Source organism: Leishmania donovani, chromosome 25 (genome assembly GCF_000227135.1).
Source record: "Leishmania donovani BPK282A1 complete genome, chromosome 25".
NCBI classification, from domain to species: Eukaryota; Euglenozoa; class Kinetoplastea; order Trypanosomatida; family Trypanosomatidae; genus Leishmania; species Leishmania donovani.
Window position 1 is genome coordinate 138,914 of NC_018252.1, and position 17,500 is coordinate 156,413.

General features: G+C 59.5%; 2 protein-coding genes across 2 annotated transcripts; both read right to left on the bottom strand.

Moving 5' to 3' along the window:
• Nucleotides 1-742: 742 nt before the first annotated feature.
• LDBPK_250480 (hypothetical protein, conserved) lies at nucleotides 743-4,186 on the bottom strand (the record flags this gene model as incomplete). The annotated part of the gene is made up of 1 exon (XM_003861330.1): nucleotides 743-4,186. The coding sequence occupies one exon, from the start codon at nucleotides 4,184-4,186 to the stop codon at nucleotides 743-745; it is 3,444 nt and encodes a 1,147-aa protein (XP_003861378.1).
• Nucleotides 4,187-6,421: 2,235 nt separating this feature from the next.
• Nucleotides 6,422-10,942, bottom strand: LDBPK_250490 (hypothetical protein, conserved; the record flags this gene model as incomplete). Its single annotated transcript, XM_003861331.1, has 1 exon — nucleotides 6,422-10,942. One exon carries the CDS (start codon nucleotides 10,940-10,942, stop codon nucleotides 6,422-6,424), a length of 4,521 nt encoding a protein of 1,506 aa, XP_003861379.1.
• Between the last annotated feature and the right edge of the window lie 6,558 nt (nucleotides 10,943-17,500).

The window sequence follows — 17,500 nt, forward strand, 5'->3', positions numbered from 1 at the left end:
CGGCGAGCGCCGCCGACAAACACAATGCGCGGAAGATGTGGCCGTGGAAAACTCGTAGAGGAGGGTGAGGGTACAGCGTGGTGAGCCGCTAACACCCATGCACACGCGCGCACGAAGGCAGAGATGGCATCGTGCTGACTCCAAGCGACACTCGGGGCTTACGGCGCGACGGGAGCAGCGCGGCTGCTGCAGAAGTTGCTTGCTGAAAGGGGAGGAGAGAGTGCAGCGAGCGAGAGGGGCGTGTGTGTGCATTGCAGCTGCCACGCTGTGCGAGCAGAGGACAGGATAGACGCCAGAGGCCATGCAGGCAAGGAGGGGGTGAGTTTTCGGATCATGAGAGCGTACACATCGCGGCCCTGTCCCTGGGCCCTCAGGAGACGGCATGACGCCTTTTCTCGACGGCTGCTACTTGCCCAGTGCGTACAAGGGCCCAGCAGCGTGCGAGCGACTTCTGACTTCTCGCCTCACCACCCCGCGGAGATTCGGAAGCACAAGAGAGAGAAAGCCAGGGATTGCCGGTGTGTCGGCCACCGCCCTCCTCCCCCATACAACAAATACCTTCTGCAATGAGGTTCGCCATTTTCTCGTACCCTTTCAGCAAGCAACTTCTGCAGCAGCCGCGCTGCTCCCGTCGCGCCGTAAGCCCCGAGTGTCGCTTGGAGTCAGCACGATGCCATCTCTGCCTTCGTGCGCGCGTGTGCATGGGTGTTAGCGGCTCACCACGCTGTACCCTCACCCTCCTCTACGAGTTTTCCACGGCCACATCTTCCGCGCATTGTGTTTGTCGGCGGCGCTCGCCGCCGCGCTTGATGGAGATCAAAATGTACCCGGCGATGGCCGCCAGCAGACCCAAGTAGGCGAACAAAAACGCGAGCCGCTGTCCCAGGGACACGGTCTTCGTGTCTGTGTCATCGCTGGAGTCTGTGGTGGAGCATGAGGAAGAGTCGGCGCTGCTGCGGCTCTGAGGCTCGCCGGCGTCGCTGCTGCCGCTGTCCTCGATCGCCGTCCCACAGGCGGAGATCACCTTTGTACGTTTGTTCCTGCAGAGACACTGGCCTTTCAAGGCGAGCCCGGAGGGGCACGCTGTGCTGGCTTCCATAGCGAGCGCCAACGGCGACAGTGCCACTGTCGATGGGGCCGCTGTCAGGTGCACGCCATCCAGCGTCACGTGAATCACGTACGGTATGTGCTGCGCACCGGCTGGCAGGCCAAGGATGGCGTCTGGCAAAGCTGCCGCGAACGCCGTCGCCGCCGAAGGCCGTGCCGTCACGCGGCGCAGTAGCTGCAGCGACGAGGACTTTTTGGCCGTGGTCGGGTTCAACGTCACGTTCTCGTACACGTCGATCACGATCATCTCCGCCGGCTGGAACTGGCCTTGGAGCAGCAGCATCACCCCCGTCAAGTCGGCAGGCACCTCGCTCGAGTTCATCTTGTAAAAGAGATACGTGATTTCGTCCCGCTGCACCGATGAATTCGCGGCAGAGACAAAGAAGATGCACGTCTGCGCAGCCCCCGTTGTGGGGCCGAGGGAAGCGTCGAGCACCTCCAGTGGTCGCGTGTAGCGGTTCAGCGGGCCGATGCTCAGCGATGCGGCACCGCCAAGTTGTGTCGCCGCATCGATCGCGAACGGCACCGACCCCCAGCCTGCGCTGTTGAACGAGTATGCTAAAGATGCGTACGCGCCAGCCGGGACGGCGGCCATGGAGAGGGAGAAAGCCACGTCCTCCTTGTCGGGTGGAACGAGACCTCCGCACTCCTCAGCGGGCACGGCGTCCACAGTCGGCCACGGCTGTACCACCACATCCAAGTACTGGTTAACCGCTGGTGCGGCAGCGCCGCCCGTGGAGAAGCTGAAGGGCACCTCGTAGAGGGCGTTGCTGATGTAGCTGCAGAGCTTGTACTGCCCCGCGATGGGCACCCGAAAGGTGAGGTAGGTGGAGCCGTCGGTGCTAGGCGAGACGCGCGACGACCCGGCAGCTGTCGGATGATATGGAGGCGTCTCGAGGACGGCCTCAGGCAGCACGCCGATATCTTCGCAGCTGTAGTCGCTGCGCACCAGGTGGTACGCGCCGGCATCGGTGTGGAAGCCTGACACTTGCACTGTGATCGGCAGGCCCGTGTACACCTGCGCCGCCATGCGTGTTGGCGTCGCCACATGCCACGACGTCGCCAGCATAATCTCACCGCTTGTCTCATTGCGCACATCCGAGAGGACGCCGCGGTGCTGCAGGCCGGTGAGACACTCACCGATGCGGGTGTACATGTCTGTCTGAATCGCCGCCGCTAAGCCCGTCATGCGCATAGCCACGATCGGGCCGAGAGCGTCTATCGAGAGCAGCTCGGTGGAGTAGAAGTGTAGACACGAGGCGAGCTGCAGCTTGAGAGCCATGATGCACGACGGGCTCGCCAGCGCACTCGTTGTGGCGCAGTCTGGAATCGCCGAGAAGTACGGCGTGGCTGACGCCCCCAGGGGGTAGAGGGAGTACGTGCACGAGGTGCGTGGACTGTCCGCCTCTAGTGGGTTCAGCGAGCGGGCCGTCGAGTACACCTCCATCGTGGTGGGCTCCTGGATCGACTTGCTTTGGAGAACGTCGTACTCAAAGACGCCATCATCGTCGGCGCAACGGGTGATCATAGGAATGCGGGCCCCGCCGCCGGCAGAGGCAGAGATGGACCACGACGTGGCCAGGTCACCCGGCAGCAGGTTTGACACGTTCAGCTGCATCTGCAGCGAGAGCGCGATGGCCGGGAAGCTGGTGCCGCACGCGGGGGTGAAGGTCGGTGGCTGCATCGGCACAGCAACAAGCTGCAGGATCGCCATCGTCGTGTGCGTCGCGTGCAAATCGTCTGCGTAGGTGCAACTCACCGTGTAAGCGCCAGGCTCGCTCAGAACAGCGGAGAAAACGCCTTCTGCCACCGCGTCCTGCATCACGGCGTCGCGGTACACCGACAGCGCAACTGGTGTCCCGAGCGGCGCAGTGCAAGTTACGTTGGCGGGGCGGTGGTGGGCGATGGAGGCGTCGGGCAAGATGGTGGGCGGCGTCGCTGGCACCACCTCATAGACGACCTTCTCCGCCGACTCGATGCCCTCCACGTGCAACGCGCGAATGTCGAGCTCGCTGGTGCCGATGGCGGTCCATGGGAAGAGAAGCGTGCCGAGCGACTGCCAGTCCGTAGACTGATTCACGTACATGTAGTACGTCGCTGGTGGCTGCGGGTCGCTCACGAGCACGGTCACACCGCCGACGTAGGTGCCAGAGGGCGGGTAAACATTTAGAGGTGGTGCCGTGATGTCAAGCTTGTAGCTGGCGGACACTAAGTAGGTGCTGTTCACCACCGCCACGACGCTCGTCGACCTCTCCACGCGGAAGGCGCCGCCGGTGTAGGTGGTGGGATTCATAAAGTCGTCGGCCCAGAAGAGGAGCACCTCACTGGCATTTGTGATGCCCTGCAGCTCTACGAAGATAGGGTGAGAGTACACAACGGCATCGCTAGGAATGAACTGTATCGAGGCGGCCGGGGTCGAGGTCGCGGCCGGCGTCACGGTGTACCGCGCCTGCGCGCGCATCGGCTCCGCCGTCTCGTACCTCACGTACGTCTTCACAGTCGTCGACTGCTCAAGCAAGAGCGGCTGTGTGTACACGGGCGACCTTGCCGATGCGATGGCCTCAGCACCGAGCACGTAGTGGATGCTGCACGGCCGGGGGTGGCAGCTGATAGCCAGGTAGCTGCTGCTGCCATCGGCCGCCCTCTTAGTCCCGCTCACCGGCCAGAACTGCACCGTCGGCGCCGCCAAAGATCTCGCCGTGCAGACCGCCCTGACCGCGCATAACTGGTAGGCACCAACGGGGGTTGCGGCGAAGCAGCCGGGTCGCCCCAGTCCGCCTGCGTCGCGGCAGTAGTTGTGGTTTCCAACGCCGGTGGCAGAGTCCAGCGGGACCTCGTGGCTGTTTGGCGTCTGCGAGGACCGCAACTGGCACGGAATGCCGCCCTCGGTCACGTGAACCGTACCGCGGAAATCCTGTCCGTCAGGGAGGTAGTACACATGCGCGAGGCTGCCGCACGCGGAGCCGGCAGCAGCGGCGCGAGCCGCGTTGGCGGGCTCCACAGCCGCGCCGCCGAGGAGCAGCAGCGCCGCCGCGGCAAGCGTAATCACCGCGCCGGCCACAGACGTAGGGGTGCACATGGTTCGTGGATAAATGCGGGGAGTCACCACGCTCCACCGAAAAGGAAAACAGTCAAGAGAAGTAAATGGGGAGGGGAGAAGAAGGGGGAGCCGCGCAACAACGGCAAAAGACGTGTAAAACGAGACAGGCAGGGGTAGGGGGCTCCCACCGAGAACAGCAGCGCTGCAAGCGGCTGCCTCACTTGGCTTGTCAACTTCCCCCGTGAGTCGAAGACGAGATCCAGACGAAGAACGAGCAGCGGCCTCAGAGGGACGAGGCGGGTACGCTGCAGGACGCACACGCAACAACCGGCACAGCAACGCCAGACCAAACAGGGCAGAACCGACACGAAAAGGCAACAAAGAGCGAAGGCAAGCGGAAGACAGAGGGAGAGGGAGAAAGGAAAGGAGTCGCAGACACGCACGCACACACACACACACACACACACACACACGGGCGGGCGCCGTTGCACGGAAGCCAGGGCAAGCAGGTGAGCGAGAGAAGAAAACGAAGCGGAAGATGTAAGAGAGAGAAGAGCGGCAATGAAAGAGGCAAGAGAGGTCAAGGCGGCCAACGCCAACGAAAACGCCGAAAGGGGAGGGGGAGGGGAACGCTGCGGGCGCTGTTCCGTTTGGACTCGACAGGAAGTAAGGCAAGCAAGGAATACGAGGGAACCAAGCGAAGGGAGACGGGTGCGATGCGCTCTGGGTTGTGGGTTTGGGGTGTGGACGGCGGCGGATGCCGGAGTCTGTCGAGAGCAGGCGCCTGCGCGTGTACCTGGATGCCTTCGAGTACAACAATCGCCGAGGTGTCTTATCCAGCACAGGGGGGGAGGGGAAGGGAAAGGAGGAAGATGGAAGAAGGAGGGCGCGTGTTTAAAGTAAAATCTCACAAAACAAAGGAAGAGCAAGTGCGACAGGAAAGCCAACAAGAAGAAAAATGCTTTATTTGCCGAAGAGAGAGAGAGAGAGACAGGAGAACGTGCGGCCACGTTCACACAACGCACACACACACACGACGCACCTTCGATTCGTGCGTAGAGACTTGTATACGCGTAGGTGCGCCTGTGCTTCGACTTTCCAACCGACGCCTTGCCCAGTACAGCCTCTCCTTCGCTCTCGCGTACTCACACACACGCACACACACTCAATATCTGCGTGCTATATAATATATATCGGTTGTTCCTCTTTCAGCACTGAGCTGCTCTATTCGTTTTCGTTCCGCGCTCGCTCCAGGTATGCCCCTCCTGTCTCCTCACTCTTTTATGCTGCCGCTTCCTCTTGTGTTACACCACGGCGTCGTAATGCCACTCACATGTGCGCGCACGCAGGAAAAACACACGCACCTTCTGGCACGCAGCGGCGGCACGGGGAGGGGAGAGGAGGTGTGTTTGATGGCTGTGTCTTCTCGCTACAGGGGAAGAGGGGTACGGGCAGGGAAGGGGACGTCTTCGCGACGCCCAAGCTGTCGAATGGAATGCGAAGAGAGAGAGATCGAGCAAGAGGCGAAATAAGGAGATTCGACTGCGTAGACGCGCTCGTCCGTCTCCAGGTGGTTTGGCCGCCTCCGTGATGCGGGAAGCAATCGAGAGGTCTCGATAGATTGTCGCGTGTGCAAACGGATAAAAACGACCGAGTGCGCACTTGCAGGCGTGCTGTGCGTTCGTGAGTGTGCAGATGCTAAACGGGCGAAGATGACAACAGAGAGGGAGCGAGGGATGAGATGATGGTGGAGTTCAGTAGCGTGGCCACCCCAGTGATCACCAAAGTGTGTCCAACCGTCCATCTGCGCACCGCCAAAGGCAATCACGAGAGAAGAGAGAAGATGAAGCTCCCCGTGAGCGGCAGACAATACGCTACACCGTACGCTATCAGCGTTGCGTCATGGCGTGATGGCCACCTGCTGGGGCGACAGCTGCCGGGCGGAGAGGAGGAGAAGCACATCGAAAGCCATTTCGCTGCCATCAAGCAGGCCATCCTCGACCGGTAGATGTGTTTTCTGCGGCTCACGTGTTCTTCTCGCTGTATGTCTAAAGCGCCGAGAGAGAAGAAAAACGGCGAGGAGAAAGGGGGCACGCCGTGCACCGCAGATGCTGTTGTGCTCCAAGGATGAAGAAGCTATCGAGAGCCCAGCGAGAGCGAGACAGTAACACAAGGGCAGAGAGCCATCACAGAGCGCGCACGCACACATTCGCATTGCCGTCTCGTTTTTGGAGGGCGATAAGAGAGAAGAGGGTGGAGAGAGAGGAGAGGAGCTCAAACCGACATGCGAGATGACTCCCACAGCGACATCAAGTCCCGCTGCACCGCCCACTCGGACGGATCCGCCGTTGCCGTCGTTGTGTGCTCGATCGACGCAATGGGCGTGCGCCCGGCCCCGCCACGCTCGCTGCGCGATACAGATATCGATCGAGTGCGGCCTTCACCGAGAGAGCGAGTAAGCGCAACGCCCGTGCTTCGCTTATCCGATGAGTGGCGCGGACGGGTAAGCACCAGTCCCTCAGGGTTGCTGTACTGCCGTCTCGCAAAGTCCGTTGGCGATTCCACGTGCCGTGGCAGCGTCGCAGTGATTTCACTCTCGCGCCGTCCGCCATGTCGCTGTGCCTCCTCAGACGCAACTGCGTCGTTGTTTTCGTGCTGGCGGCTGTCCGCCAGGCGCATCGCACGCGCCTCCTGCCGCCGTACGTGATCTGCAAGCGACTGCGCATCCTCGCGACGGCTCGCTCGTATCAACTGTGACAGCAACGCCGCCTCTGCTGACTGTGCTGCCTCGCGCCTCAGCTGCGACGTGTGATGGGCAGCGGCAGTTGCTCGTCGGATCCCTTCCTCGATCGCTGTCGTGCCCTGACTTGCACTCTGTGCAAGAGGAAATGGGCGACGCCGCCGCCGCTCCACCAGGGCCGCCTGACGACGCGTTCGAAGTTCCTTTGCACCCGCCCAGACTTCGTTCCACGCCTCCTCGTGGACGCGCAGCGCCAGACGCGCCTCCTGCCGCGCCGCGTCCTCGGCGGACCACCTCTGCGTCTCGTATGTGTTGATCTGCACCATGGCGCCCACCAGCTCGCCCTCCAGCAGTTCCAGTGTCTCCGTCCATCCCTGCTGCAGCCGACTAACATTGTGGCTAAGGTGCCGCGTAGAGTAAGTGAGGGCATGCGTCCGCTCGTGGGCTGCCTGCGCCAGCTGTGCGTCTCTCGCGTGCTCGAGAGCCCCGCGCTCCCGCATCTCCGCCGACGCCGGCGCCGCCGCGTTCCCGAGGCAGCTGTTGGTCAAACGCAGTGACCGGCGATGTTCCTGTTGGCGTTGCTGCCGCTGCTGCTCGTGCGCAAAGCAAAGGCGGCGGCGGGCAAGGAAGCCGCGGCCGGTCTCTTGAAGGCACCGCACGGCCGTCTCGCGCAGCTCCGCGCAGCACGACCGTATCGCCGCCACGGCGGCAGATCTCAGGAAAACGGCACTCACCCCAAGCACCACACCGCCATCGCTGCAGCAGGGTACCTCTGTGAGCGCCAGTAAGCACAGCTCGCGGTGCCGTGCCTGACGTTGCAGATGACGCACTCGATTCAGAAACTCGGCGGCCGCGTCGTCAGGCGCCATGGCACGCATGCGTAGCCGTGGCGTGCGTACAGGAGCGCTGGAGGCGGAGTCGGTTACCGTGCGCGCAGTGCTCTCGCTCAGAAAAGTCTCTCGGCCCTCCACGGCTGCCGAGCTAGTGGTCGCTGTATTGTGTGATGACGCTTTCATAGACGGACGCCACTGCGCGTACGACGTTAACAGCGGCACCGCACACACCTTCGCAAACACAGGCACCGGGCACACGTGGCAGTGGCAGAGGCGAGACCAGAAGAACAAGGCGAGTACAAGCGGATCGCGCTCATGCAGATGTGTCGCCAGGGCGTCGTCGCGCGTCAGCGCCACCCTCGGCGCAGGTGTGGGGGGAACTGGTGCTTCGTGGGGAAGCACAGGCTCGAGGAAAGGGTAGGCACCTGGTGAGCTCCGCTGGTGCTGGTCCAAGTCGCCGGCATCCGGCAAAGACCCCCAGCTCGCAGTCTCCGCTAGGACGGGAACGGCGAGGATGACATACCAGAAGTCGGACGCCAGAGAGGCGGTGTGGTCGTCACGATGACCGACATTCATCGCTATGTTAGCAATGGAACTGCGGCTGCGGTGACGATGAGCGAGTATGGACTGCAGGGCTGCGTGGGCAGAGAACGGGGTTAGCGTAGGTGAAGCACTCATCCCCTCCTCTCCACCACGGCCGCGATCCACATGATGCAGTGGGCTCTGCACCATCCGTGCTTCGCCCCTCCCCTCACCTTCGGGTGAGATGCCGGCGGAGGTCCAAGACGCGCACCGTTTGCTCACGTCACCTATGATCTGCTGCATCGCTAGCGTGGCGCCCGTCACGCAGAGGCGTGCAGCGGTAAAGATGTCAACAGCAAGGCAGCGCACAGATAGTCTAAGAGGGGGGTGTAGACCACACGGGAAGGTGAGCAAAAGAGCACCATCACACGCACTGCTGTCGGCAGACGCCGTGCCCTCCCACGTGCACACCACCTCTGCCGCCCGCATGGCTGTGTCGACCACTTCGCTGGCTGTTGCCTGACGCGCCGATGCCGCCAGCGCCTGAAGCTGCTCCGTGAGTATGCACTGCACCGCTTCCGGTGAAGACAAAGGCGGCGCCGCGGAGACATCGACGCCGATACACCTGGACGTTACTGCCTCCAGAATGTGCGCCAGCTCCGATAGCACAGGGATATCACATGTGGTTTCAGCGAAGTCGTAAGCACCGGCAGCGGTGTGAGGGGTGACAATGGTGCCTTTCCCTCGCTGCTTCGCCGATGGCATCATGACCCGCGTCGCAATCTCGCGCACCTCTGCGGCTACTCTGCCCAGTCGAAGTGCTGTGGTGATGGGTGCAGTCGATGCGGCGGAGAGCTCATCAAGCCAGCTGTCCACCTCCAGCTCCACTCCTTCGTAGCACGCCTCGCGTTGCAGGGCGCCGACAAGCCGATCGCGTACAGCCATGGCGGCGTGGCAGCGTACGTACGCGGCGTACCACTTCGTAAGGCCGCATCCGCACCCTTCGTGACGCTCCCCGTGTGCGTCGGGCATGTGAGCATGTTGCTCCTGTCCCGCCGTGTCTTCGATATCGGCGGTGGCAGCAAGTGTGAGGGTGCGCGCCTCCGCAGCGACGCGGCCATCAACGTGAAGGGCTGCGTTGATGAGATACATCAGCGTGCGCACCACCAGTCCGCCAAGGTGCGCCACTAGAGTGCGCTGCATCTGCATCGCGCCGGCGCAGTTTAAGGCATGCCGCGTTGCCACTGAGGTGGACTGGACACCCTCGCGTGCCGCCACTGTCGTCAACGCGGCGACAAGCTCACTCGCTGGGAGGCGCAGAAGCTGGGCGGCAGCGCTCAGCGCCGGCAGTGAGTTGGAGGAGACCGCTGCAGGGCCGCCGCTGGACCCCCTCTGTGATGTGAATGTCAGCGAGGCGAGATACAGCACACTGTAGGCGAGCTCATGCAGGCCCGTCTGCTGCTCGGCTGTGAACTGGAGGGTGTCCATACAGGCGTCAAGTTCTGCCAAAGACACGTGAGCATGCGAAGGAGTAGAGGAAGATGTTGCATGCACCTGCGCGGCAGTCAGAGTCAACGCTGCCGCGTGTGCCGCGCACCACGGCAGTTGCAAGTAGTCTGGCTCTGGTATGAAGCGAGATCCGTCGGCCAACCAACCAAGCGCCGCAGCGGGCGCAAACGCTGCCACTCGCCGCGCACGCCCCCGTAGAAAGCGATAGCGGCGCTGCAGCTCTGGTGGCTCGCAGCGCCTGCCATCCTCCTCGCACTCCTCGAGCACCACTTCCAACGCGTCAACCACAACGCTCGAGTTCGCTTCACCGCGGTCACAGATATGTCTTCCCGGCAAACTGCCAACGGGTCGCAGTGCGTCCAGAAGATAGAGCGCTGCCCTGAGTCTCCGCACATATGAGTCACTCTGAGTAGCAGAAGCGGGCGTGGTGCTACCCCGCACATCCGCGGCGTGACGGAGCACCAGTCCTCTGCGATGCCGCAGCGTCGCCTGCCGCTCCCCACAGCAAAGAACAGTCTGCGACGGTAGGCGCGCCCATCGGCGCAGGAGATGTTGCGACACCTTCGCAGCCCATGCCTCGAAACTGTGGTCGAATGCGTTGCCTCCCTCTTCCTCAGGTGGCGCAGACGGCGATGTCACCAACTGCGTCGTCTCAGCTGGCGAGCGAGTCCCTGGGAGGCGTGTCGACGGTGGTGCTGCCGGCAACGAAGGCACCGCCGACACGTACACGTCTGCAGCCAGCGCCTCCTCGTATTGGGTAAAGTCGCTCCCCTCTGCAAAGATGCAGGCGCTGCTGTCCAGGATGGAAAGAGGCGAGGCTACGGTATCGTGCACCGTCCGCTGCCGCTGCTGCTGCAGCAGAGCGTAGACAAGCGCGCCACACGTCGGCGACTCACGAAGCAGGACCTCCAGCGCAGCTGACGCTGCAGCCATCACCTCCGCAGCATCGGCCGGCACACCCCCGCTTGCAACTCTGCGCACCAGAAGAAGATCAGCGCTTGTGTTGAGCGGCACGACAGCCGCGGCATTCACGCACACGTAGAGGGGTGTGACAAGAATGTCGTGCAGCATCCAGTCCTGCGATGCCGTCGGCCTCGAGGATGCGGTTGCGCACTGCCGCGGAGGTGTGTGATCGGCTGCCGCGGTGCCTGAGGAGACGGAGATGCAGGCCCAGAGAGCGGCGCGGCACATCGCCAGCTGCTCTGCAGGTAGCGGCTCCAGCGTGAAGCACCAGCGTACCGGAGAAAAGGGGGTAGAAGCCGCTTCCGTATCACTGCAGGCGGACACGGCCGCTCGCCAGCTGGCATCGACCTCGTACGCGATACACCAGTGCCCGCCACGCAACGCTGATTGGTGGGCGCAAGCGTCGTCTTCCGGGTTTTCTGTCGTGCTCAAGAGATGGCCACGTGAAGCGCTGCGGTTCCGCAATAAGTATGCCTGCGCGCTCGACACGGACACAAACTGACGTGTCGTGGACGGTGCCACGTACACGAGGAGCTGATGATGCCTGCCATCGGTGGACTGCCGTCGCCGTTTCACAGATCTGTCCGCGTACAGCCGAGGGCTGCGCGCACGGGGCGACACTCCCTCATCATCGAGAATACCACTACCGCTGCCTCTCCTGCCAGGATACTCGACGAGTTGAGATGGCGATGTTGACGAGGAAGTAGCATTGAGGGAAGAGGAGGATACCGAGATGGCGCTGTGCGGACTTGATGCGTAACGCGCTTCGCCAGTAATAGACATGCGACTTATCTCCCTCCCTCTCTGGGTGTGTATCGCGGTGTCCTCTTGCTTGCGTGAGTGCTTCGTTTTGTGCCTCCTCTCTCTATGGCGAAGCTGGCGCGATGTCAGACCTCTTTTCGAATCACATAACCGAAGATGAAGAGATGCGGCGTCCTCTGCCTTCACTTGGCCGATAAGCCCAATACGATCGCTTCAGGGCGAGTTGGTGGTTTTCGCACGCGCGCTGAAGCTGTCTCTCTGTAGTGGATGAGGAAAACGGAACACAGAAAGAGAGAGCGAAAGACTTACCGCACAGTGAACTTACCAGCCTTCTCGAGTTCCACAGACTTCCTCCCGCTGCATGTGTTCGTGAGGGTGGAGGCACGCACGTGGAGAGAGCCGCTGGGAACGGTGTCAATGTACGTGTTTCTCTGTGAATCGTTTTTTATCTGCACTCGGCACGTGCATCGAAAAACTTGGTAGTCTTGTCGCGAGCTTGCCAAACGAAAGCAATAGCAGGTGAAGGAGAGTGAGCAAGTGCGGGGTTAACGACCCTCAGCCAAGGGGACGGGGGGTGGCACCGCCTCTCTGTCTATGTATGGCGCCAGAGGCGTGCTAGACTTGCGCGACAGTGCCACCAACGGTGGGCAAAAAAATCGACAGAAAAAGGACGCAAGAGAAAGAAGCGACCAAAGAGTGGGCCATCGTCAGCACAGCGAGAGAAGACAGGACGACACCGCGTTTTGCGTTGCACCTCTGCTCCCTCCTCTCCCTCGTTCACCATAGTCGCCCCGCCCTCCGGTGGGGGGGGGTGACGGAGGTGGTGTGCAATGGAGTGGAAAAAGACAAAGGATATGAGAAAGCGATAGAGGCAGTCACTCAGGTGCACCGAGCCGAGAGCGAGAGAAGACACACGCCAGCAAGGGAGCAGAAAGCCGTTGCAGTTGTGCCTCAACTCGACCAAGGTGCCCCTTCGTCATCCAGTTGAGGTTGGATAACGGTAGGGGGGGCAGCACATCCTTGTTGCAGGGAGTGTGTATTCGCAAGTGTGTGTGTGTGTGTGTGTGTGTGCTCGTCTTGAGGGGCACACATGCGCTTGCGCACAAGCGCACAGAGAGGGAGAGACAGAGATAGGCATGATCTTACCCCACTCTCAAACGCACACATAATCTCGTACAGTCGCAGTGGTCCGTGCCCAGGCCCGCTTTTTTTTCTTCCCGCGGCCTTCACGGATACAGTCCCTTTTCTGGCGCTGTGTTGGGCTCGGATTGAATTATTTGTAAGGCGGGGGTCAGGTTTCTACCGCGAAACAAAACATACTTCTTTGATGGTGTTTTCCTTCTTTGGGTATGGTGGACAGGGATGAAGGAGAGGAGAGACGAGAGGCCGAGGCGTCGTGCTTCGATGGATGCGTACCTCTGTTAGCCTGCGCGTGTCTGTCGTTAGGTGTGTATGTGCTGATGTGTGTGCGTGTGTATGTTCGAGAGTTGATTGAACACAAACGCACTTGCGCATGTGCCAAGTCGTTCGCTTATAAGGGTGAGTGCGTGGGTTGATGCCTGAGCACGTGTAAAATCTGCATGTCTGAATGTGTGCGTGTGCGTGTGCGTCTTCTTTCTTAGAAGGTCGGCCATCCTTTTTGTTTCGTTGTGGTTGGTTTTCTTTTCTACGTTTTTTTTTTGGTTTTCATGTTGGCCTCCTTCGGTTTCCTTAGCGACGATACGCACGCACACTCTGCACACACGGCACACACGCACACACATCAGCACCTGCAGACAGACAGAGAAAGAGACAACATAGCACAACAACATTGTCTGTGTGTTACTTCTATCATCAAAACAAACGAGAGAGCCCACATAACACGCACAATACACACGACACACGTGGCACGCATACACGCAAAACCGAGAAAAAAAAAGGTTAGGAGAACAAAAAAAAAAAAAACAAGACCGGAAATGAAACTTTAAAACAAAACGGAAACGAAACATAAAATCAAAAGAAGGACAAGTGCCGCCCTCTGCACCACCCACACACCCCTCTCTCCTCTCCTCTCCTCGCAGCCCGTCCAATGTGTATTCGGACATATTTGGGAGAAGGAGAAGGTGGGGGTAGGCACTGAAGCGGTGAGGCTGGAGGGGGGGTGAGGTGCGTGCGTGTGTGTGTGTGTGAAGTGCAACCGACGAGAACAAGAAGATTGAAAGGCTAAGATGAGGAGGGAGAAAGGGAGAACAACCGTTGGGGTGCGCGGTGGAAGAGACAGCGGGCAGAGAAGGAGCAGTCGCGCAAGAATGAAGCACACAAACCGAAAACCAAAACGAAAAACGAAAGCAAGCAAGTGCCTTTGCGTACGCAGTCGTCCATCCCATGCGCTCCCTGACTACTGGATCTCCCTCCCACCTCCTTCGAAAACCACCTGCATCCGTCTTGCTCGCACCGCGCACGATTTAGGCCTGCGTGTAAGTGCATGCATGTCCCCCTGCCTCAACGTCTCTTCGGGCGAGTGTGCGTGGGGTGTGCTGGCGCCGCTGTTTTCTCGTCCTCACTTCCTCCCTTCTGCTTTTGTGCAGAGGCATTGTCCTTTTCGTCGCGGAAAAGCCCCAGCACCGCACAAGGGATACACGCCGGCCATGCATCCGCGCACACCCAGACACACGCATGTCGAGAGACGGGTAGACGACAGAAAAAAAAAGAGGCTATGCGAGAGAAGAGAAGTGGGAACAGACGGCAATGCAGAAGAAAGGAAGCGTCGCCCGATGCGTAGGAGCTGGGGGCAGCAAACTGCCTGGTAGCTTGATAAGCGCATGTCACGCTCTGCGTGTGCGCCTGTGAGAATCTGTGGCGGTGAGTGAGGAGAGTGCCGGACTGATGCGCTATTTTTGAGGGAGGAAGCAAAACACGGCAGCCCTCTTGCGAGCTGAGATCGCTTCGAGCCCTACGCCACAGTCACCGCAACGGCGCCGCTCGTTGCACGTACAAACAGACAGAGAGAGAGATGCAGGATCTGCGGAAGCACATGCGCTGTGTAGAGCGTCAACGCACCCACAACCACACACGCCAGCTTGCGTACAAGGCAAAAACCCGAAACGAGCAACAGCGCAGGGCAGCGTAGAGCAGTACGCGTGCGTGTGGAGCGGTGAGGTGAGGGAGAATGATGGAATGAGAGCGTAAAGGCACACACACAGAGACACAGGCACAGACACAAACACGCAAGCGGAGACAAAAATAAAAGAGAGCGCCCCCCCTCCCCGCCCTCGAAGCCGATCATCAGCTTTTCGACACGAAAAAGTGTTTTCAGTGCAGCAAACGAAGAAGGAGAACAATACCAACGAATGAAAAGAAGAAAAAAGGGGGCCGAAGAGCACACACGCACAGACACAGAGAAACACATGCTCAGGTCAGCTGCATACTCGTGTTCTTCACCACGCACGAATGGCACAACCAAACACACATACACACGCAGTAATGAAGAGTGCCAACGAACCAAGTAAAAAAAGGTCGAGGTTCGTGCACATAGCACTGTGCGTAACCCATTGTCTTTGGCTTTTGGGAGGGAAGGTGGGAAGAGCTGGTGAAAACGCGTGTATTTGTGCGTGGGCGTGGGCGTTGTGTGTGTGCAGGTAGGTGTATCCGTCTTACTTCACGGACGACGCTGCGACTGCACAGCAAACTTAAGCGCAAAAAAAAAACGTCTGCCTGCGTTTGGTTTCAGCCTGCACGAGATCGCTTCGGGGCATAGTAGTGCATGTAGTTGTGCACGTTTTTGTTTTTTTTCCTCGTGCATGTGAAGATGTGTGAGTGTCTGTCGCCTCTGCACCCCTTCTTCCCTCGGCCACCAGAGGTGGGAGAAAAGGGAGATCAGTGGCGCACACAGACGCGCACGCAAGCAGCACAGACGCAAAGAGCAACAACACGCAAAAAAAAAAACGGCACGTTCAGCTCATCAACAGCGAAGGAGGTCTCCCTGAGCACCAAGATCACGTGAAGACACTCGAACAACGAAACAAGAACTGTGACAGAAAGAGATACGCACGACGAAGCAGCGCGGGAGAGATACTACGCACACACACGCACGCACAAGCACACGCACATACATATGTATAAGCCTACACGCGCACACGCGTTACACCGAGAAATGAAATTGCGAAGAAAAGAGACGAGACGGAGGAGGAGGAAAGGCAAGGAATTTGTCGGGGGAGACTCTGCACAAAATGAGGGTTTCGCACACGAAGGCCACAAAGAGGGGATGAGGAAAGGAGGAGGGGGAGGCAGGGCAGGAACAGAGAAAGCCAATACACAATACAAGAAAGTGACGTCATGTGTACAGACACCCATACACGCACACACATACACACTCAAGCACGCCTGCGTGCGCCGCCCCCACCCCGCCCACTCACATAGACGGAGACAGCGAAGGAGGGAGAGGTGCACAGACGACCAAATGGAGGTGCGCACACACGCACACGCTCTCTCGTGGAGGGAGGGAGGGAGGGGGCGGGGCAGGAGAGGGTGTGTGTGTGCGCGGCATGAAATCACACAGAAAGACAACAGAAGCAAAGCAAGATGAGCCATCTACAAACTACGAAACGACAGAAACCAAGAGAGAACTCATAAAGATGCAACGGAAGGAGGGTAGCGGAAAGGACGGGGGAGGGGTCCGGGATGCGTCTTGAGGAAATGCGTTCCCATTCCTTTTGCTTTTCGTTCTTTCTTTGTCCTTCATGGTGTGCCTCCGTTATGCGCGTACACTTCTATTTCGCGGCATGTGTGTGTGTGTGTGTGTGTGCGCGCGCGCCTGTGCTGGGGGCGGAGATCTGGAGAAAGAGAGACGAGAGAGAGGAGGGGGAGCGAGGCGCAGTCGTGCTTCTCTTTTTCTATGCTATCTATCCCCATCGGCGCACCCTCATCCTCTTTTCCATCGCTTCCGTATTTTTTTCTTTGCTTCTTCATTGACCGCCACACCGTACAAGCACACGCACACACACACACACGATCGTCATAACGCGCACGCAGAGGAGCGCACGAGCGCGCTCGCTCGCTGATAAAGACAAGCATACTAGCAGAGAGAGAATGCTTGAGACAGCATAAAACAAAGAGCACCAGGAGAATGAGGAGCAACGGAAAACACAAACAAACTCACACACGTCGAGCTACACGAGAGCACACGCAGATCATCACGATCACCGTTTATCAAATCTTTTTGTTGCTGTTCGGTTCCTCCATCTTTTTTTTTATCGTTACTCTCTCGCGTTTCTTTTTCTATCTTGAGTATGCGTGTGTGTGTGTGTGTGTGTGTGTGTGTGCATGCATGTGCGCAAGGCGCTTACAGAAGACACACGCACACGTACTGCATCCAATGCAGCTCTTTGGCCTCCCCCTTCCCTGCTGCAGGTGCCGCAGGGGCCCCTACAAGAGCGTGGCCACATTCGCGCGCCACCGGAGAAAAGTCGAGACACAAGCTGCGAGGCGAGGGCCAGAGACGGCGGTGAGAGAGAGCGAGAGGGGAAGAGAGCAGCAAGGAATAAACAAAGACGCAGAGAGAGTGAGAGAAGGCAACCGCGCACAATGGGGACCGCTTCACAGGATCCGGCCAGCAAGGAACACAAGGAAGGCCCGGAGGAGGAGAGAAATCAATGAATAATGTGTCTTTGCACTGCGAAACCTGAGCGAAAAAAAGAAAAGGAAGACGCAACACAAGCTAAGGCGGCGACGGGGACGCGTGAATACGTGTAGGAGCTACACCAACTCAAAATCAATAAGCCGGAAAAGAAAAGATATCAAGACAGATGGTGGTGGTGGTGCAAACGCGTGTGCCAAGCACGAGACTAAGAGACGGATGGGGGAGTGGCGATGATGTTGCGTGATCGGGATACGAAGGGAGATGCGCGACTCAATAGACAGTGCAGCAGAGTATCCCTAAGGAACTCCACGTGTGTCTCTCGCCGCTGGGCAAAACAAGAGCCAAAGAAATGCAGAGATGACCGATTCACTTCCCCAAGAAAAGACACAAAGACACGCTCAAACCCA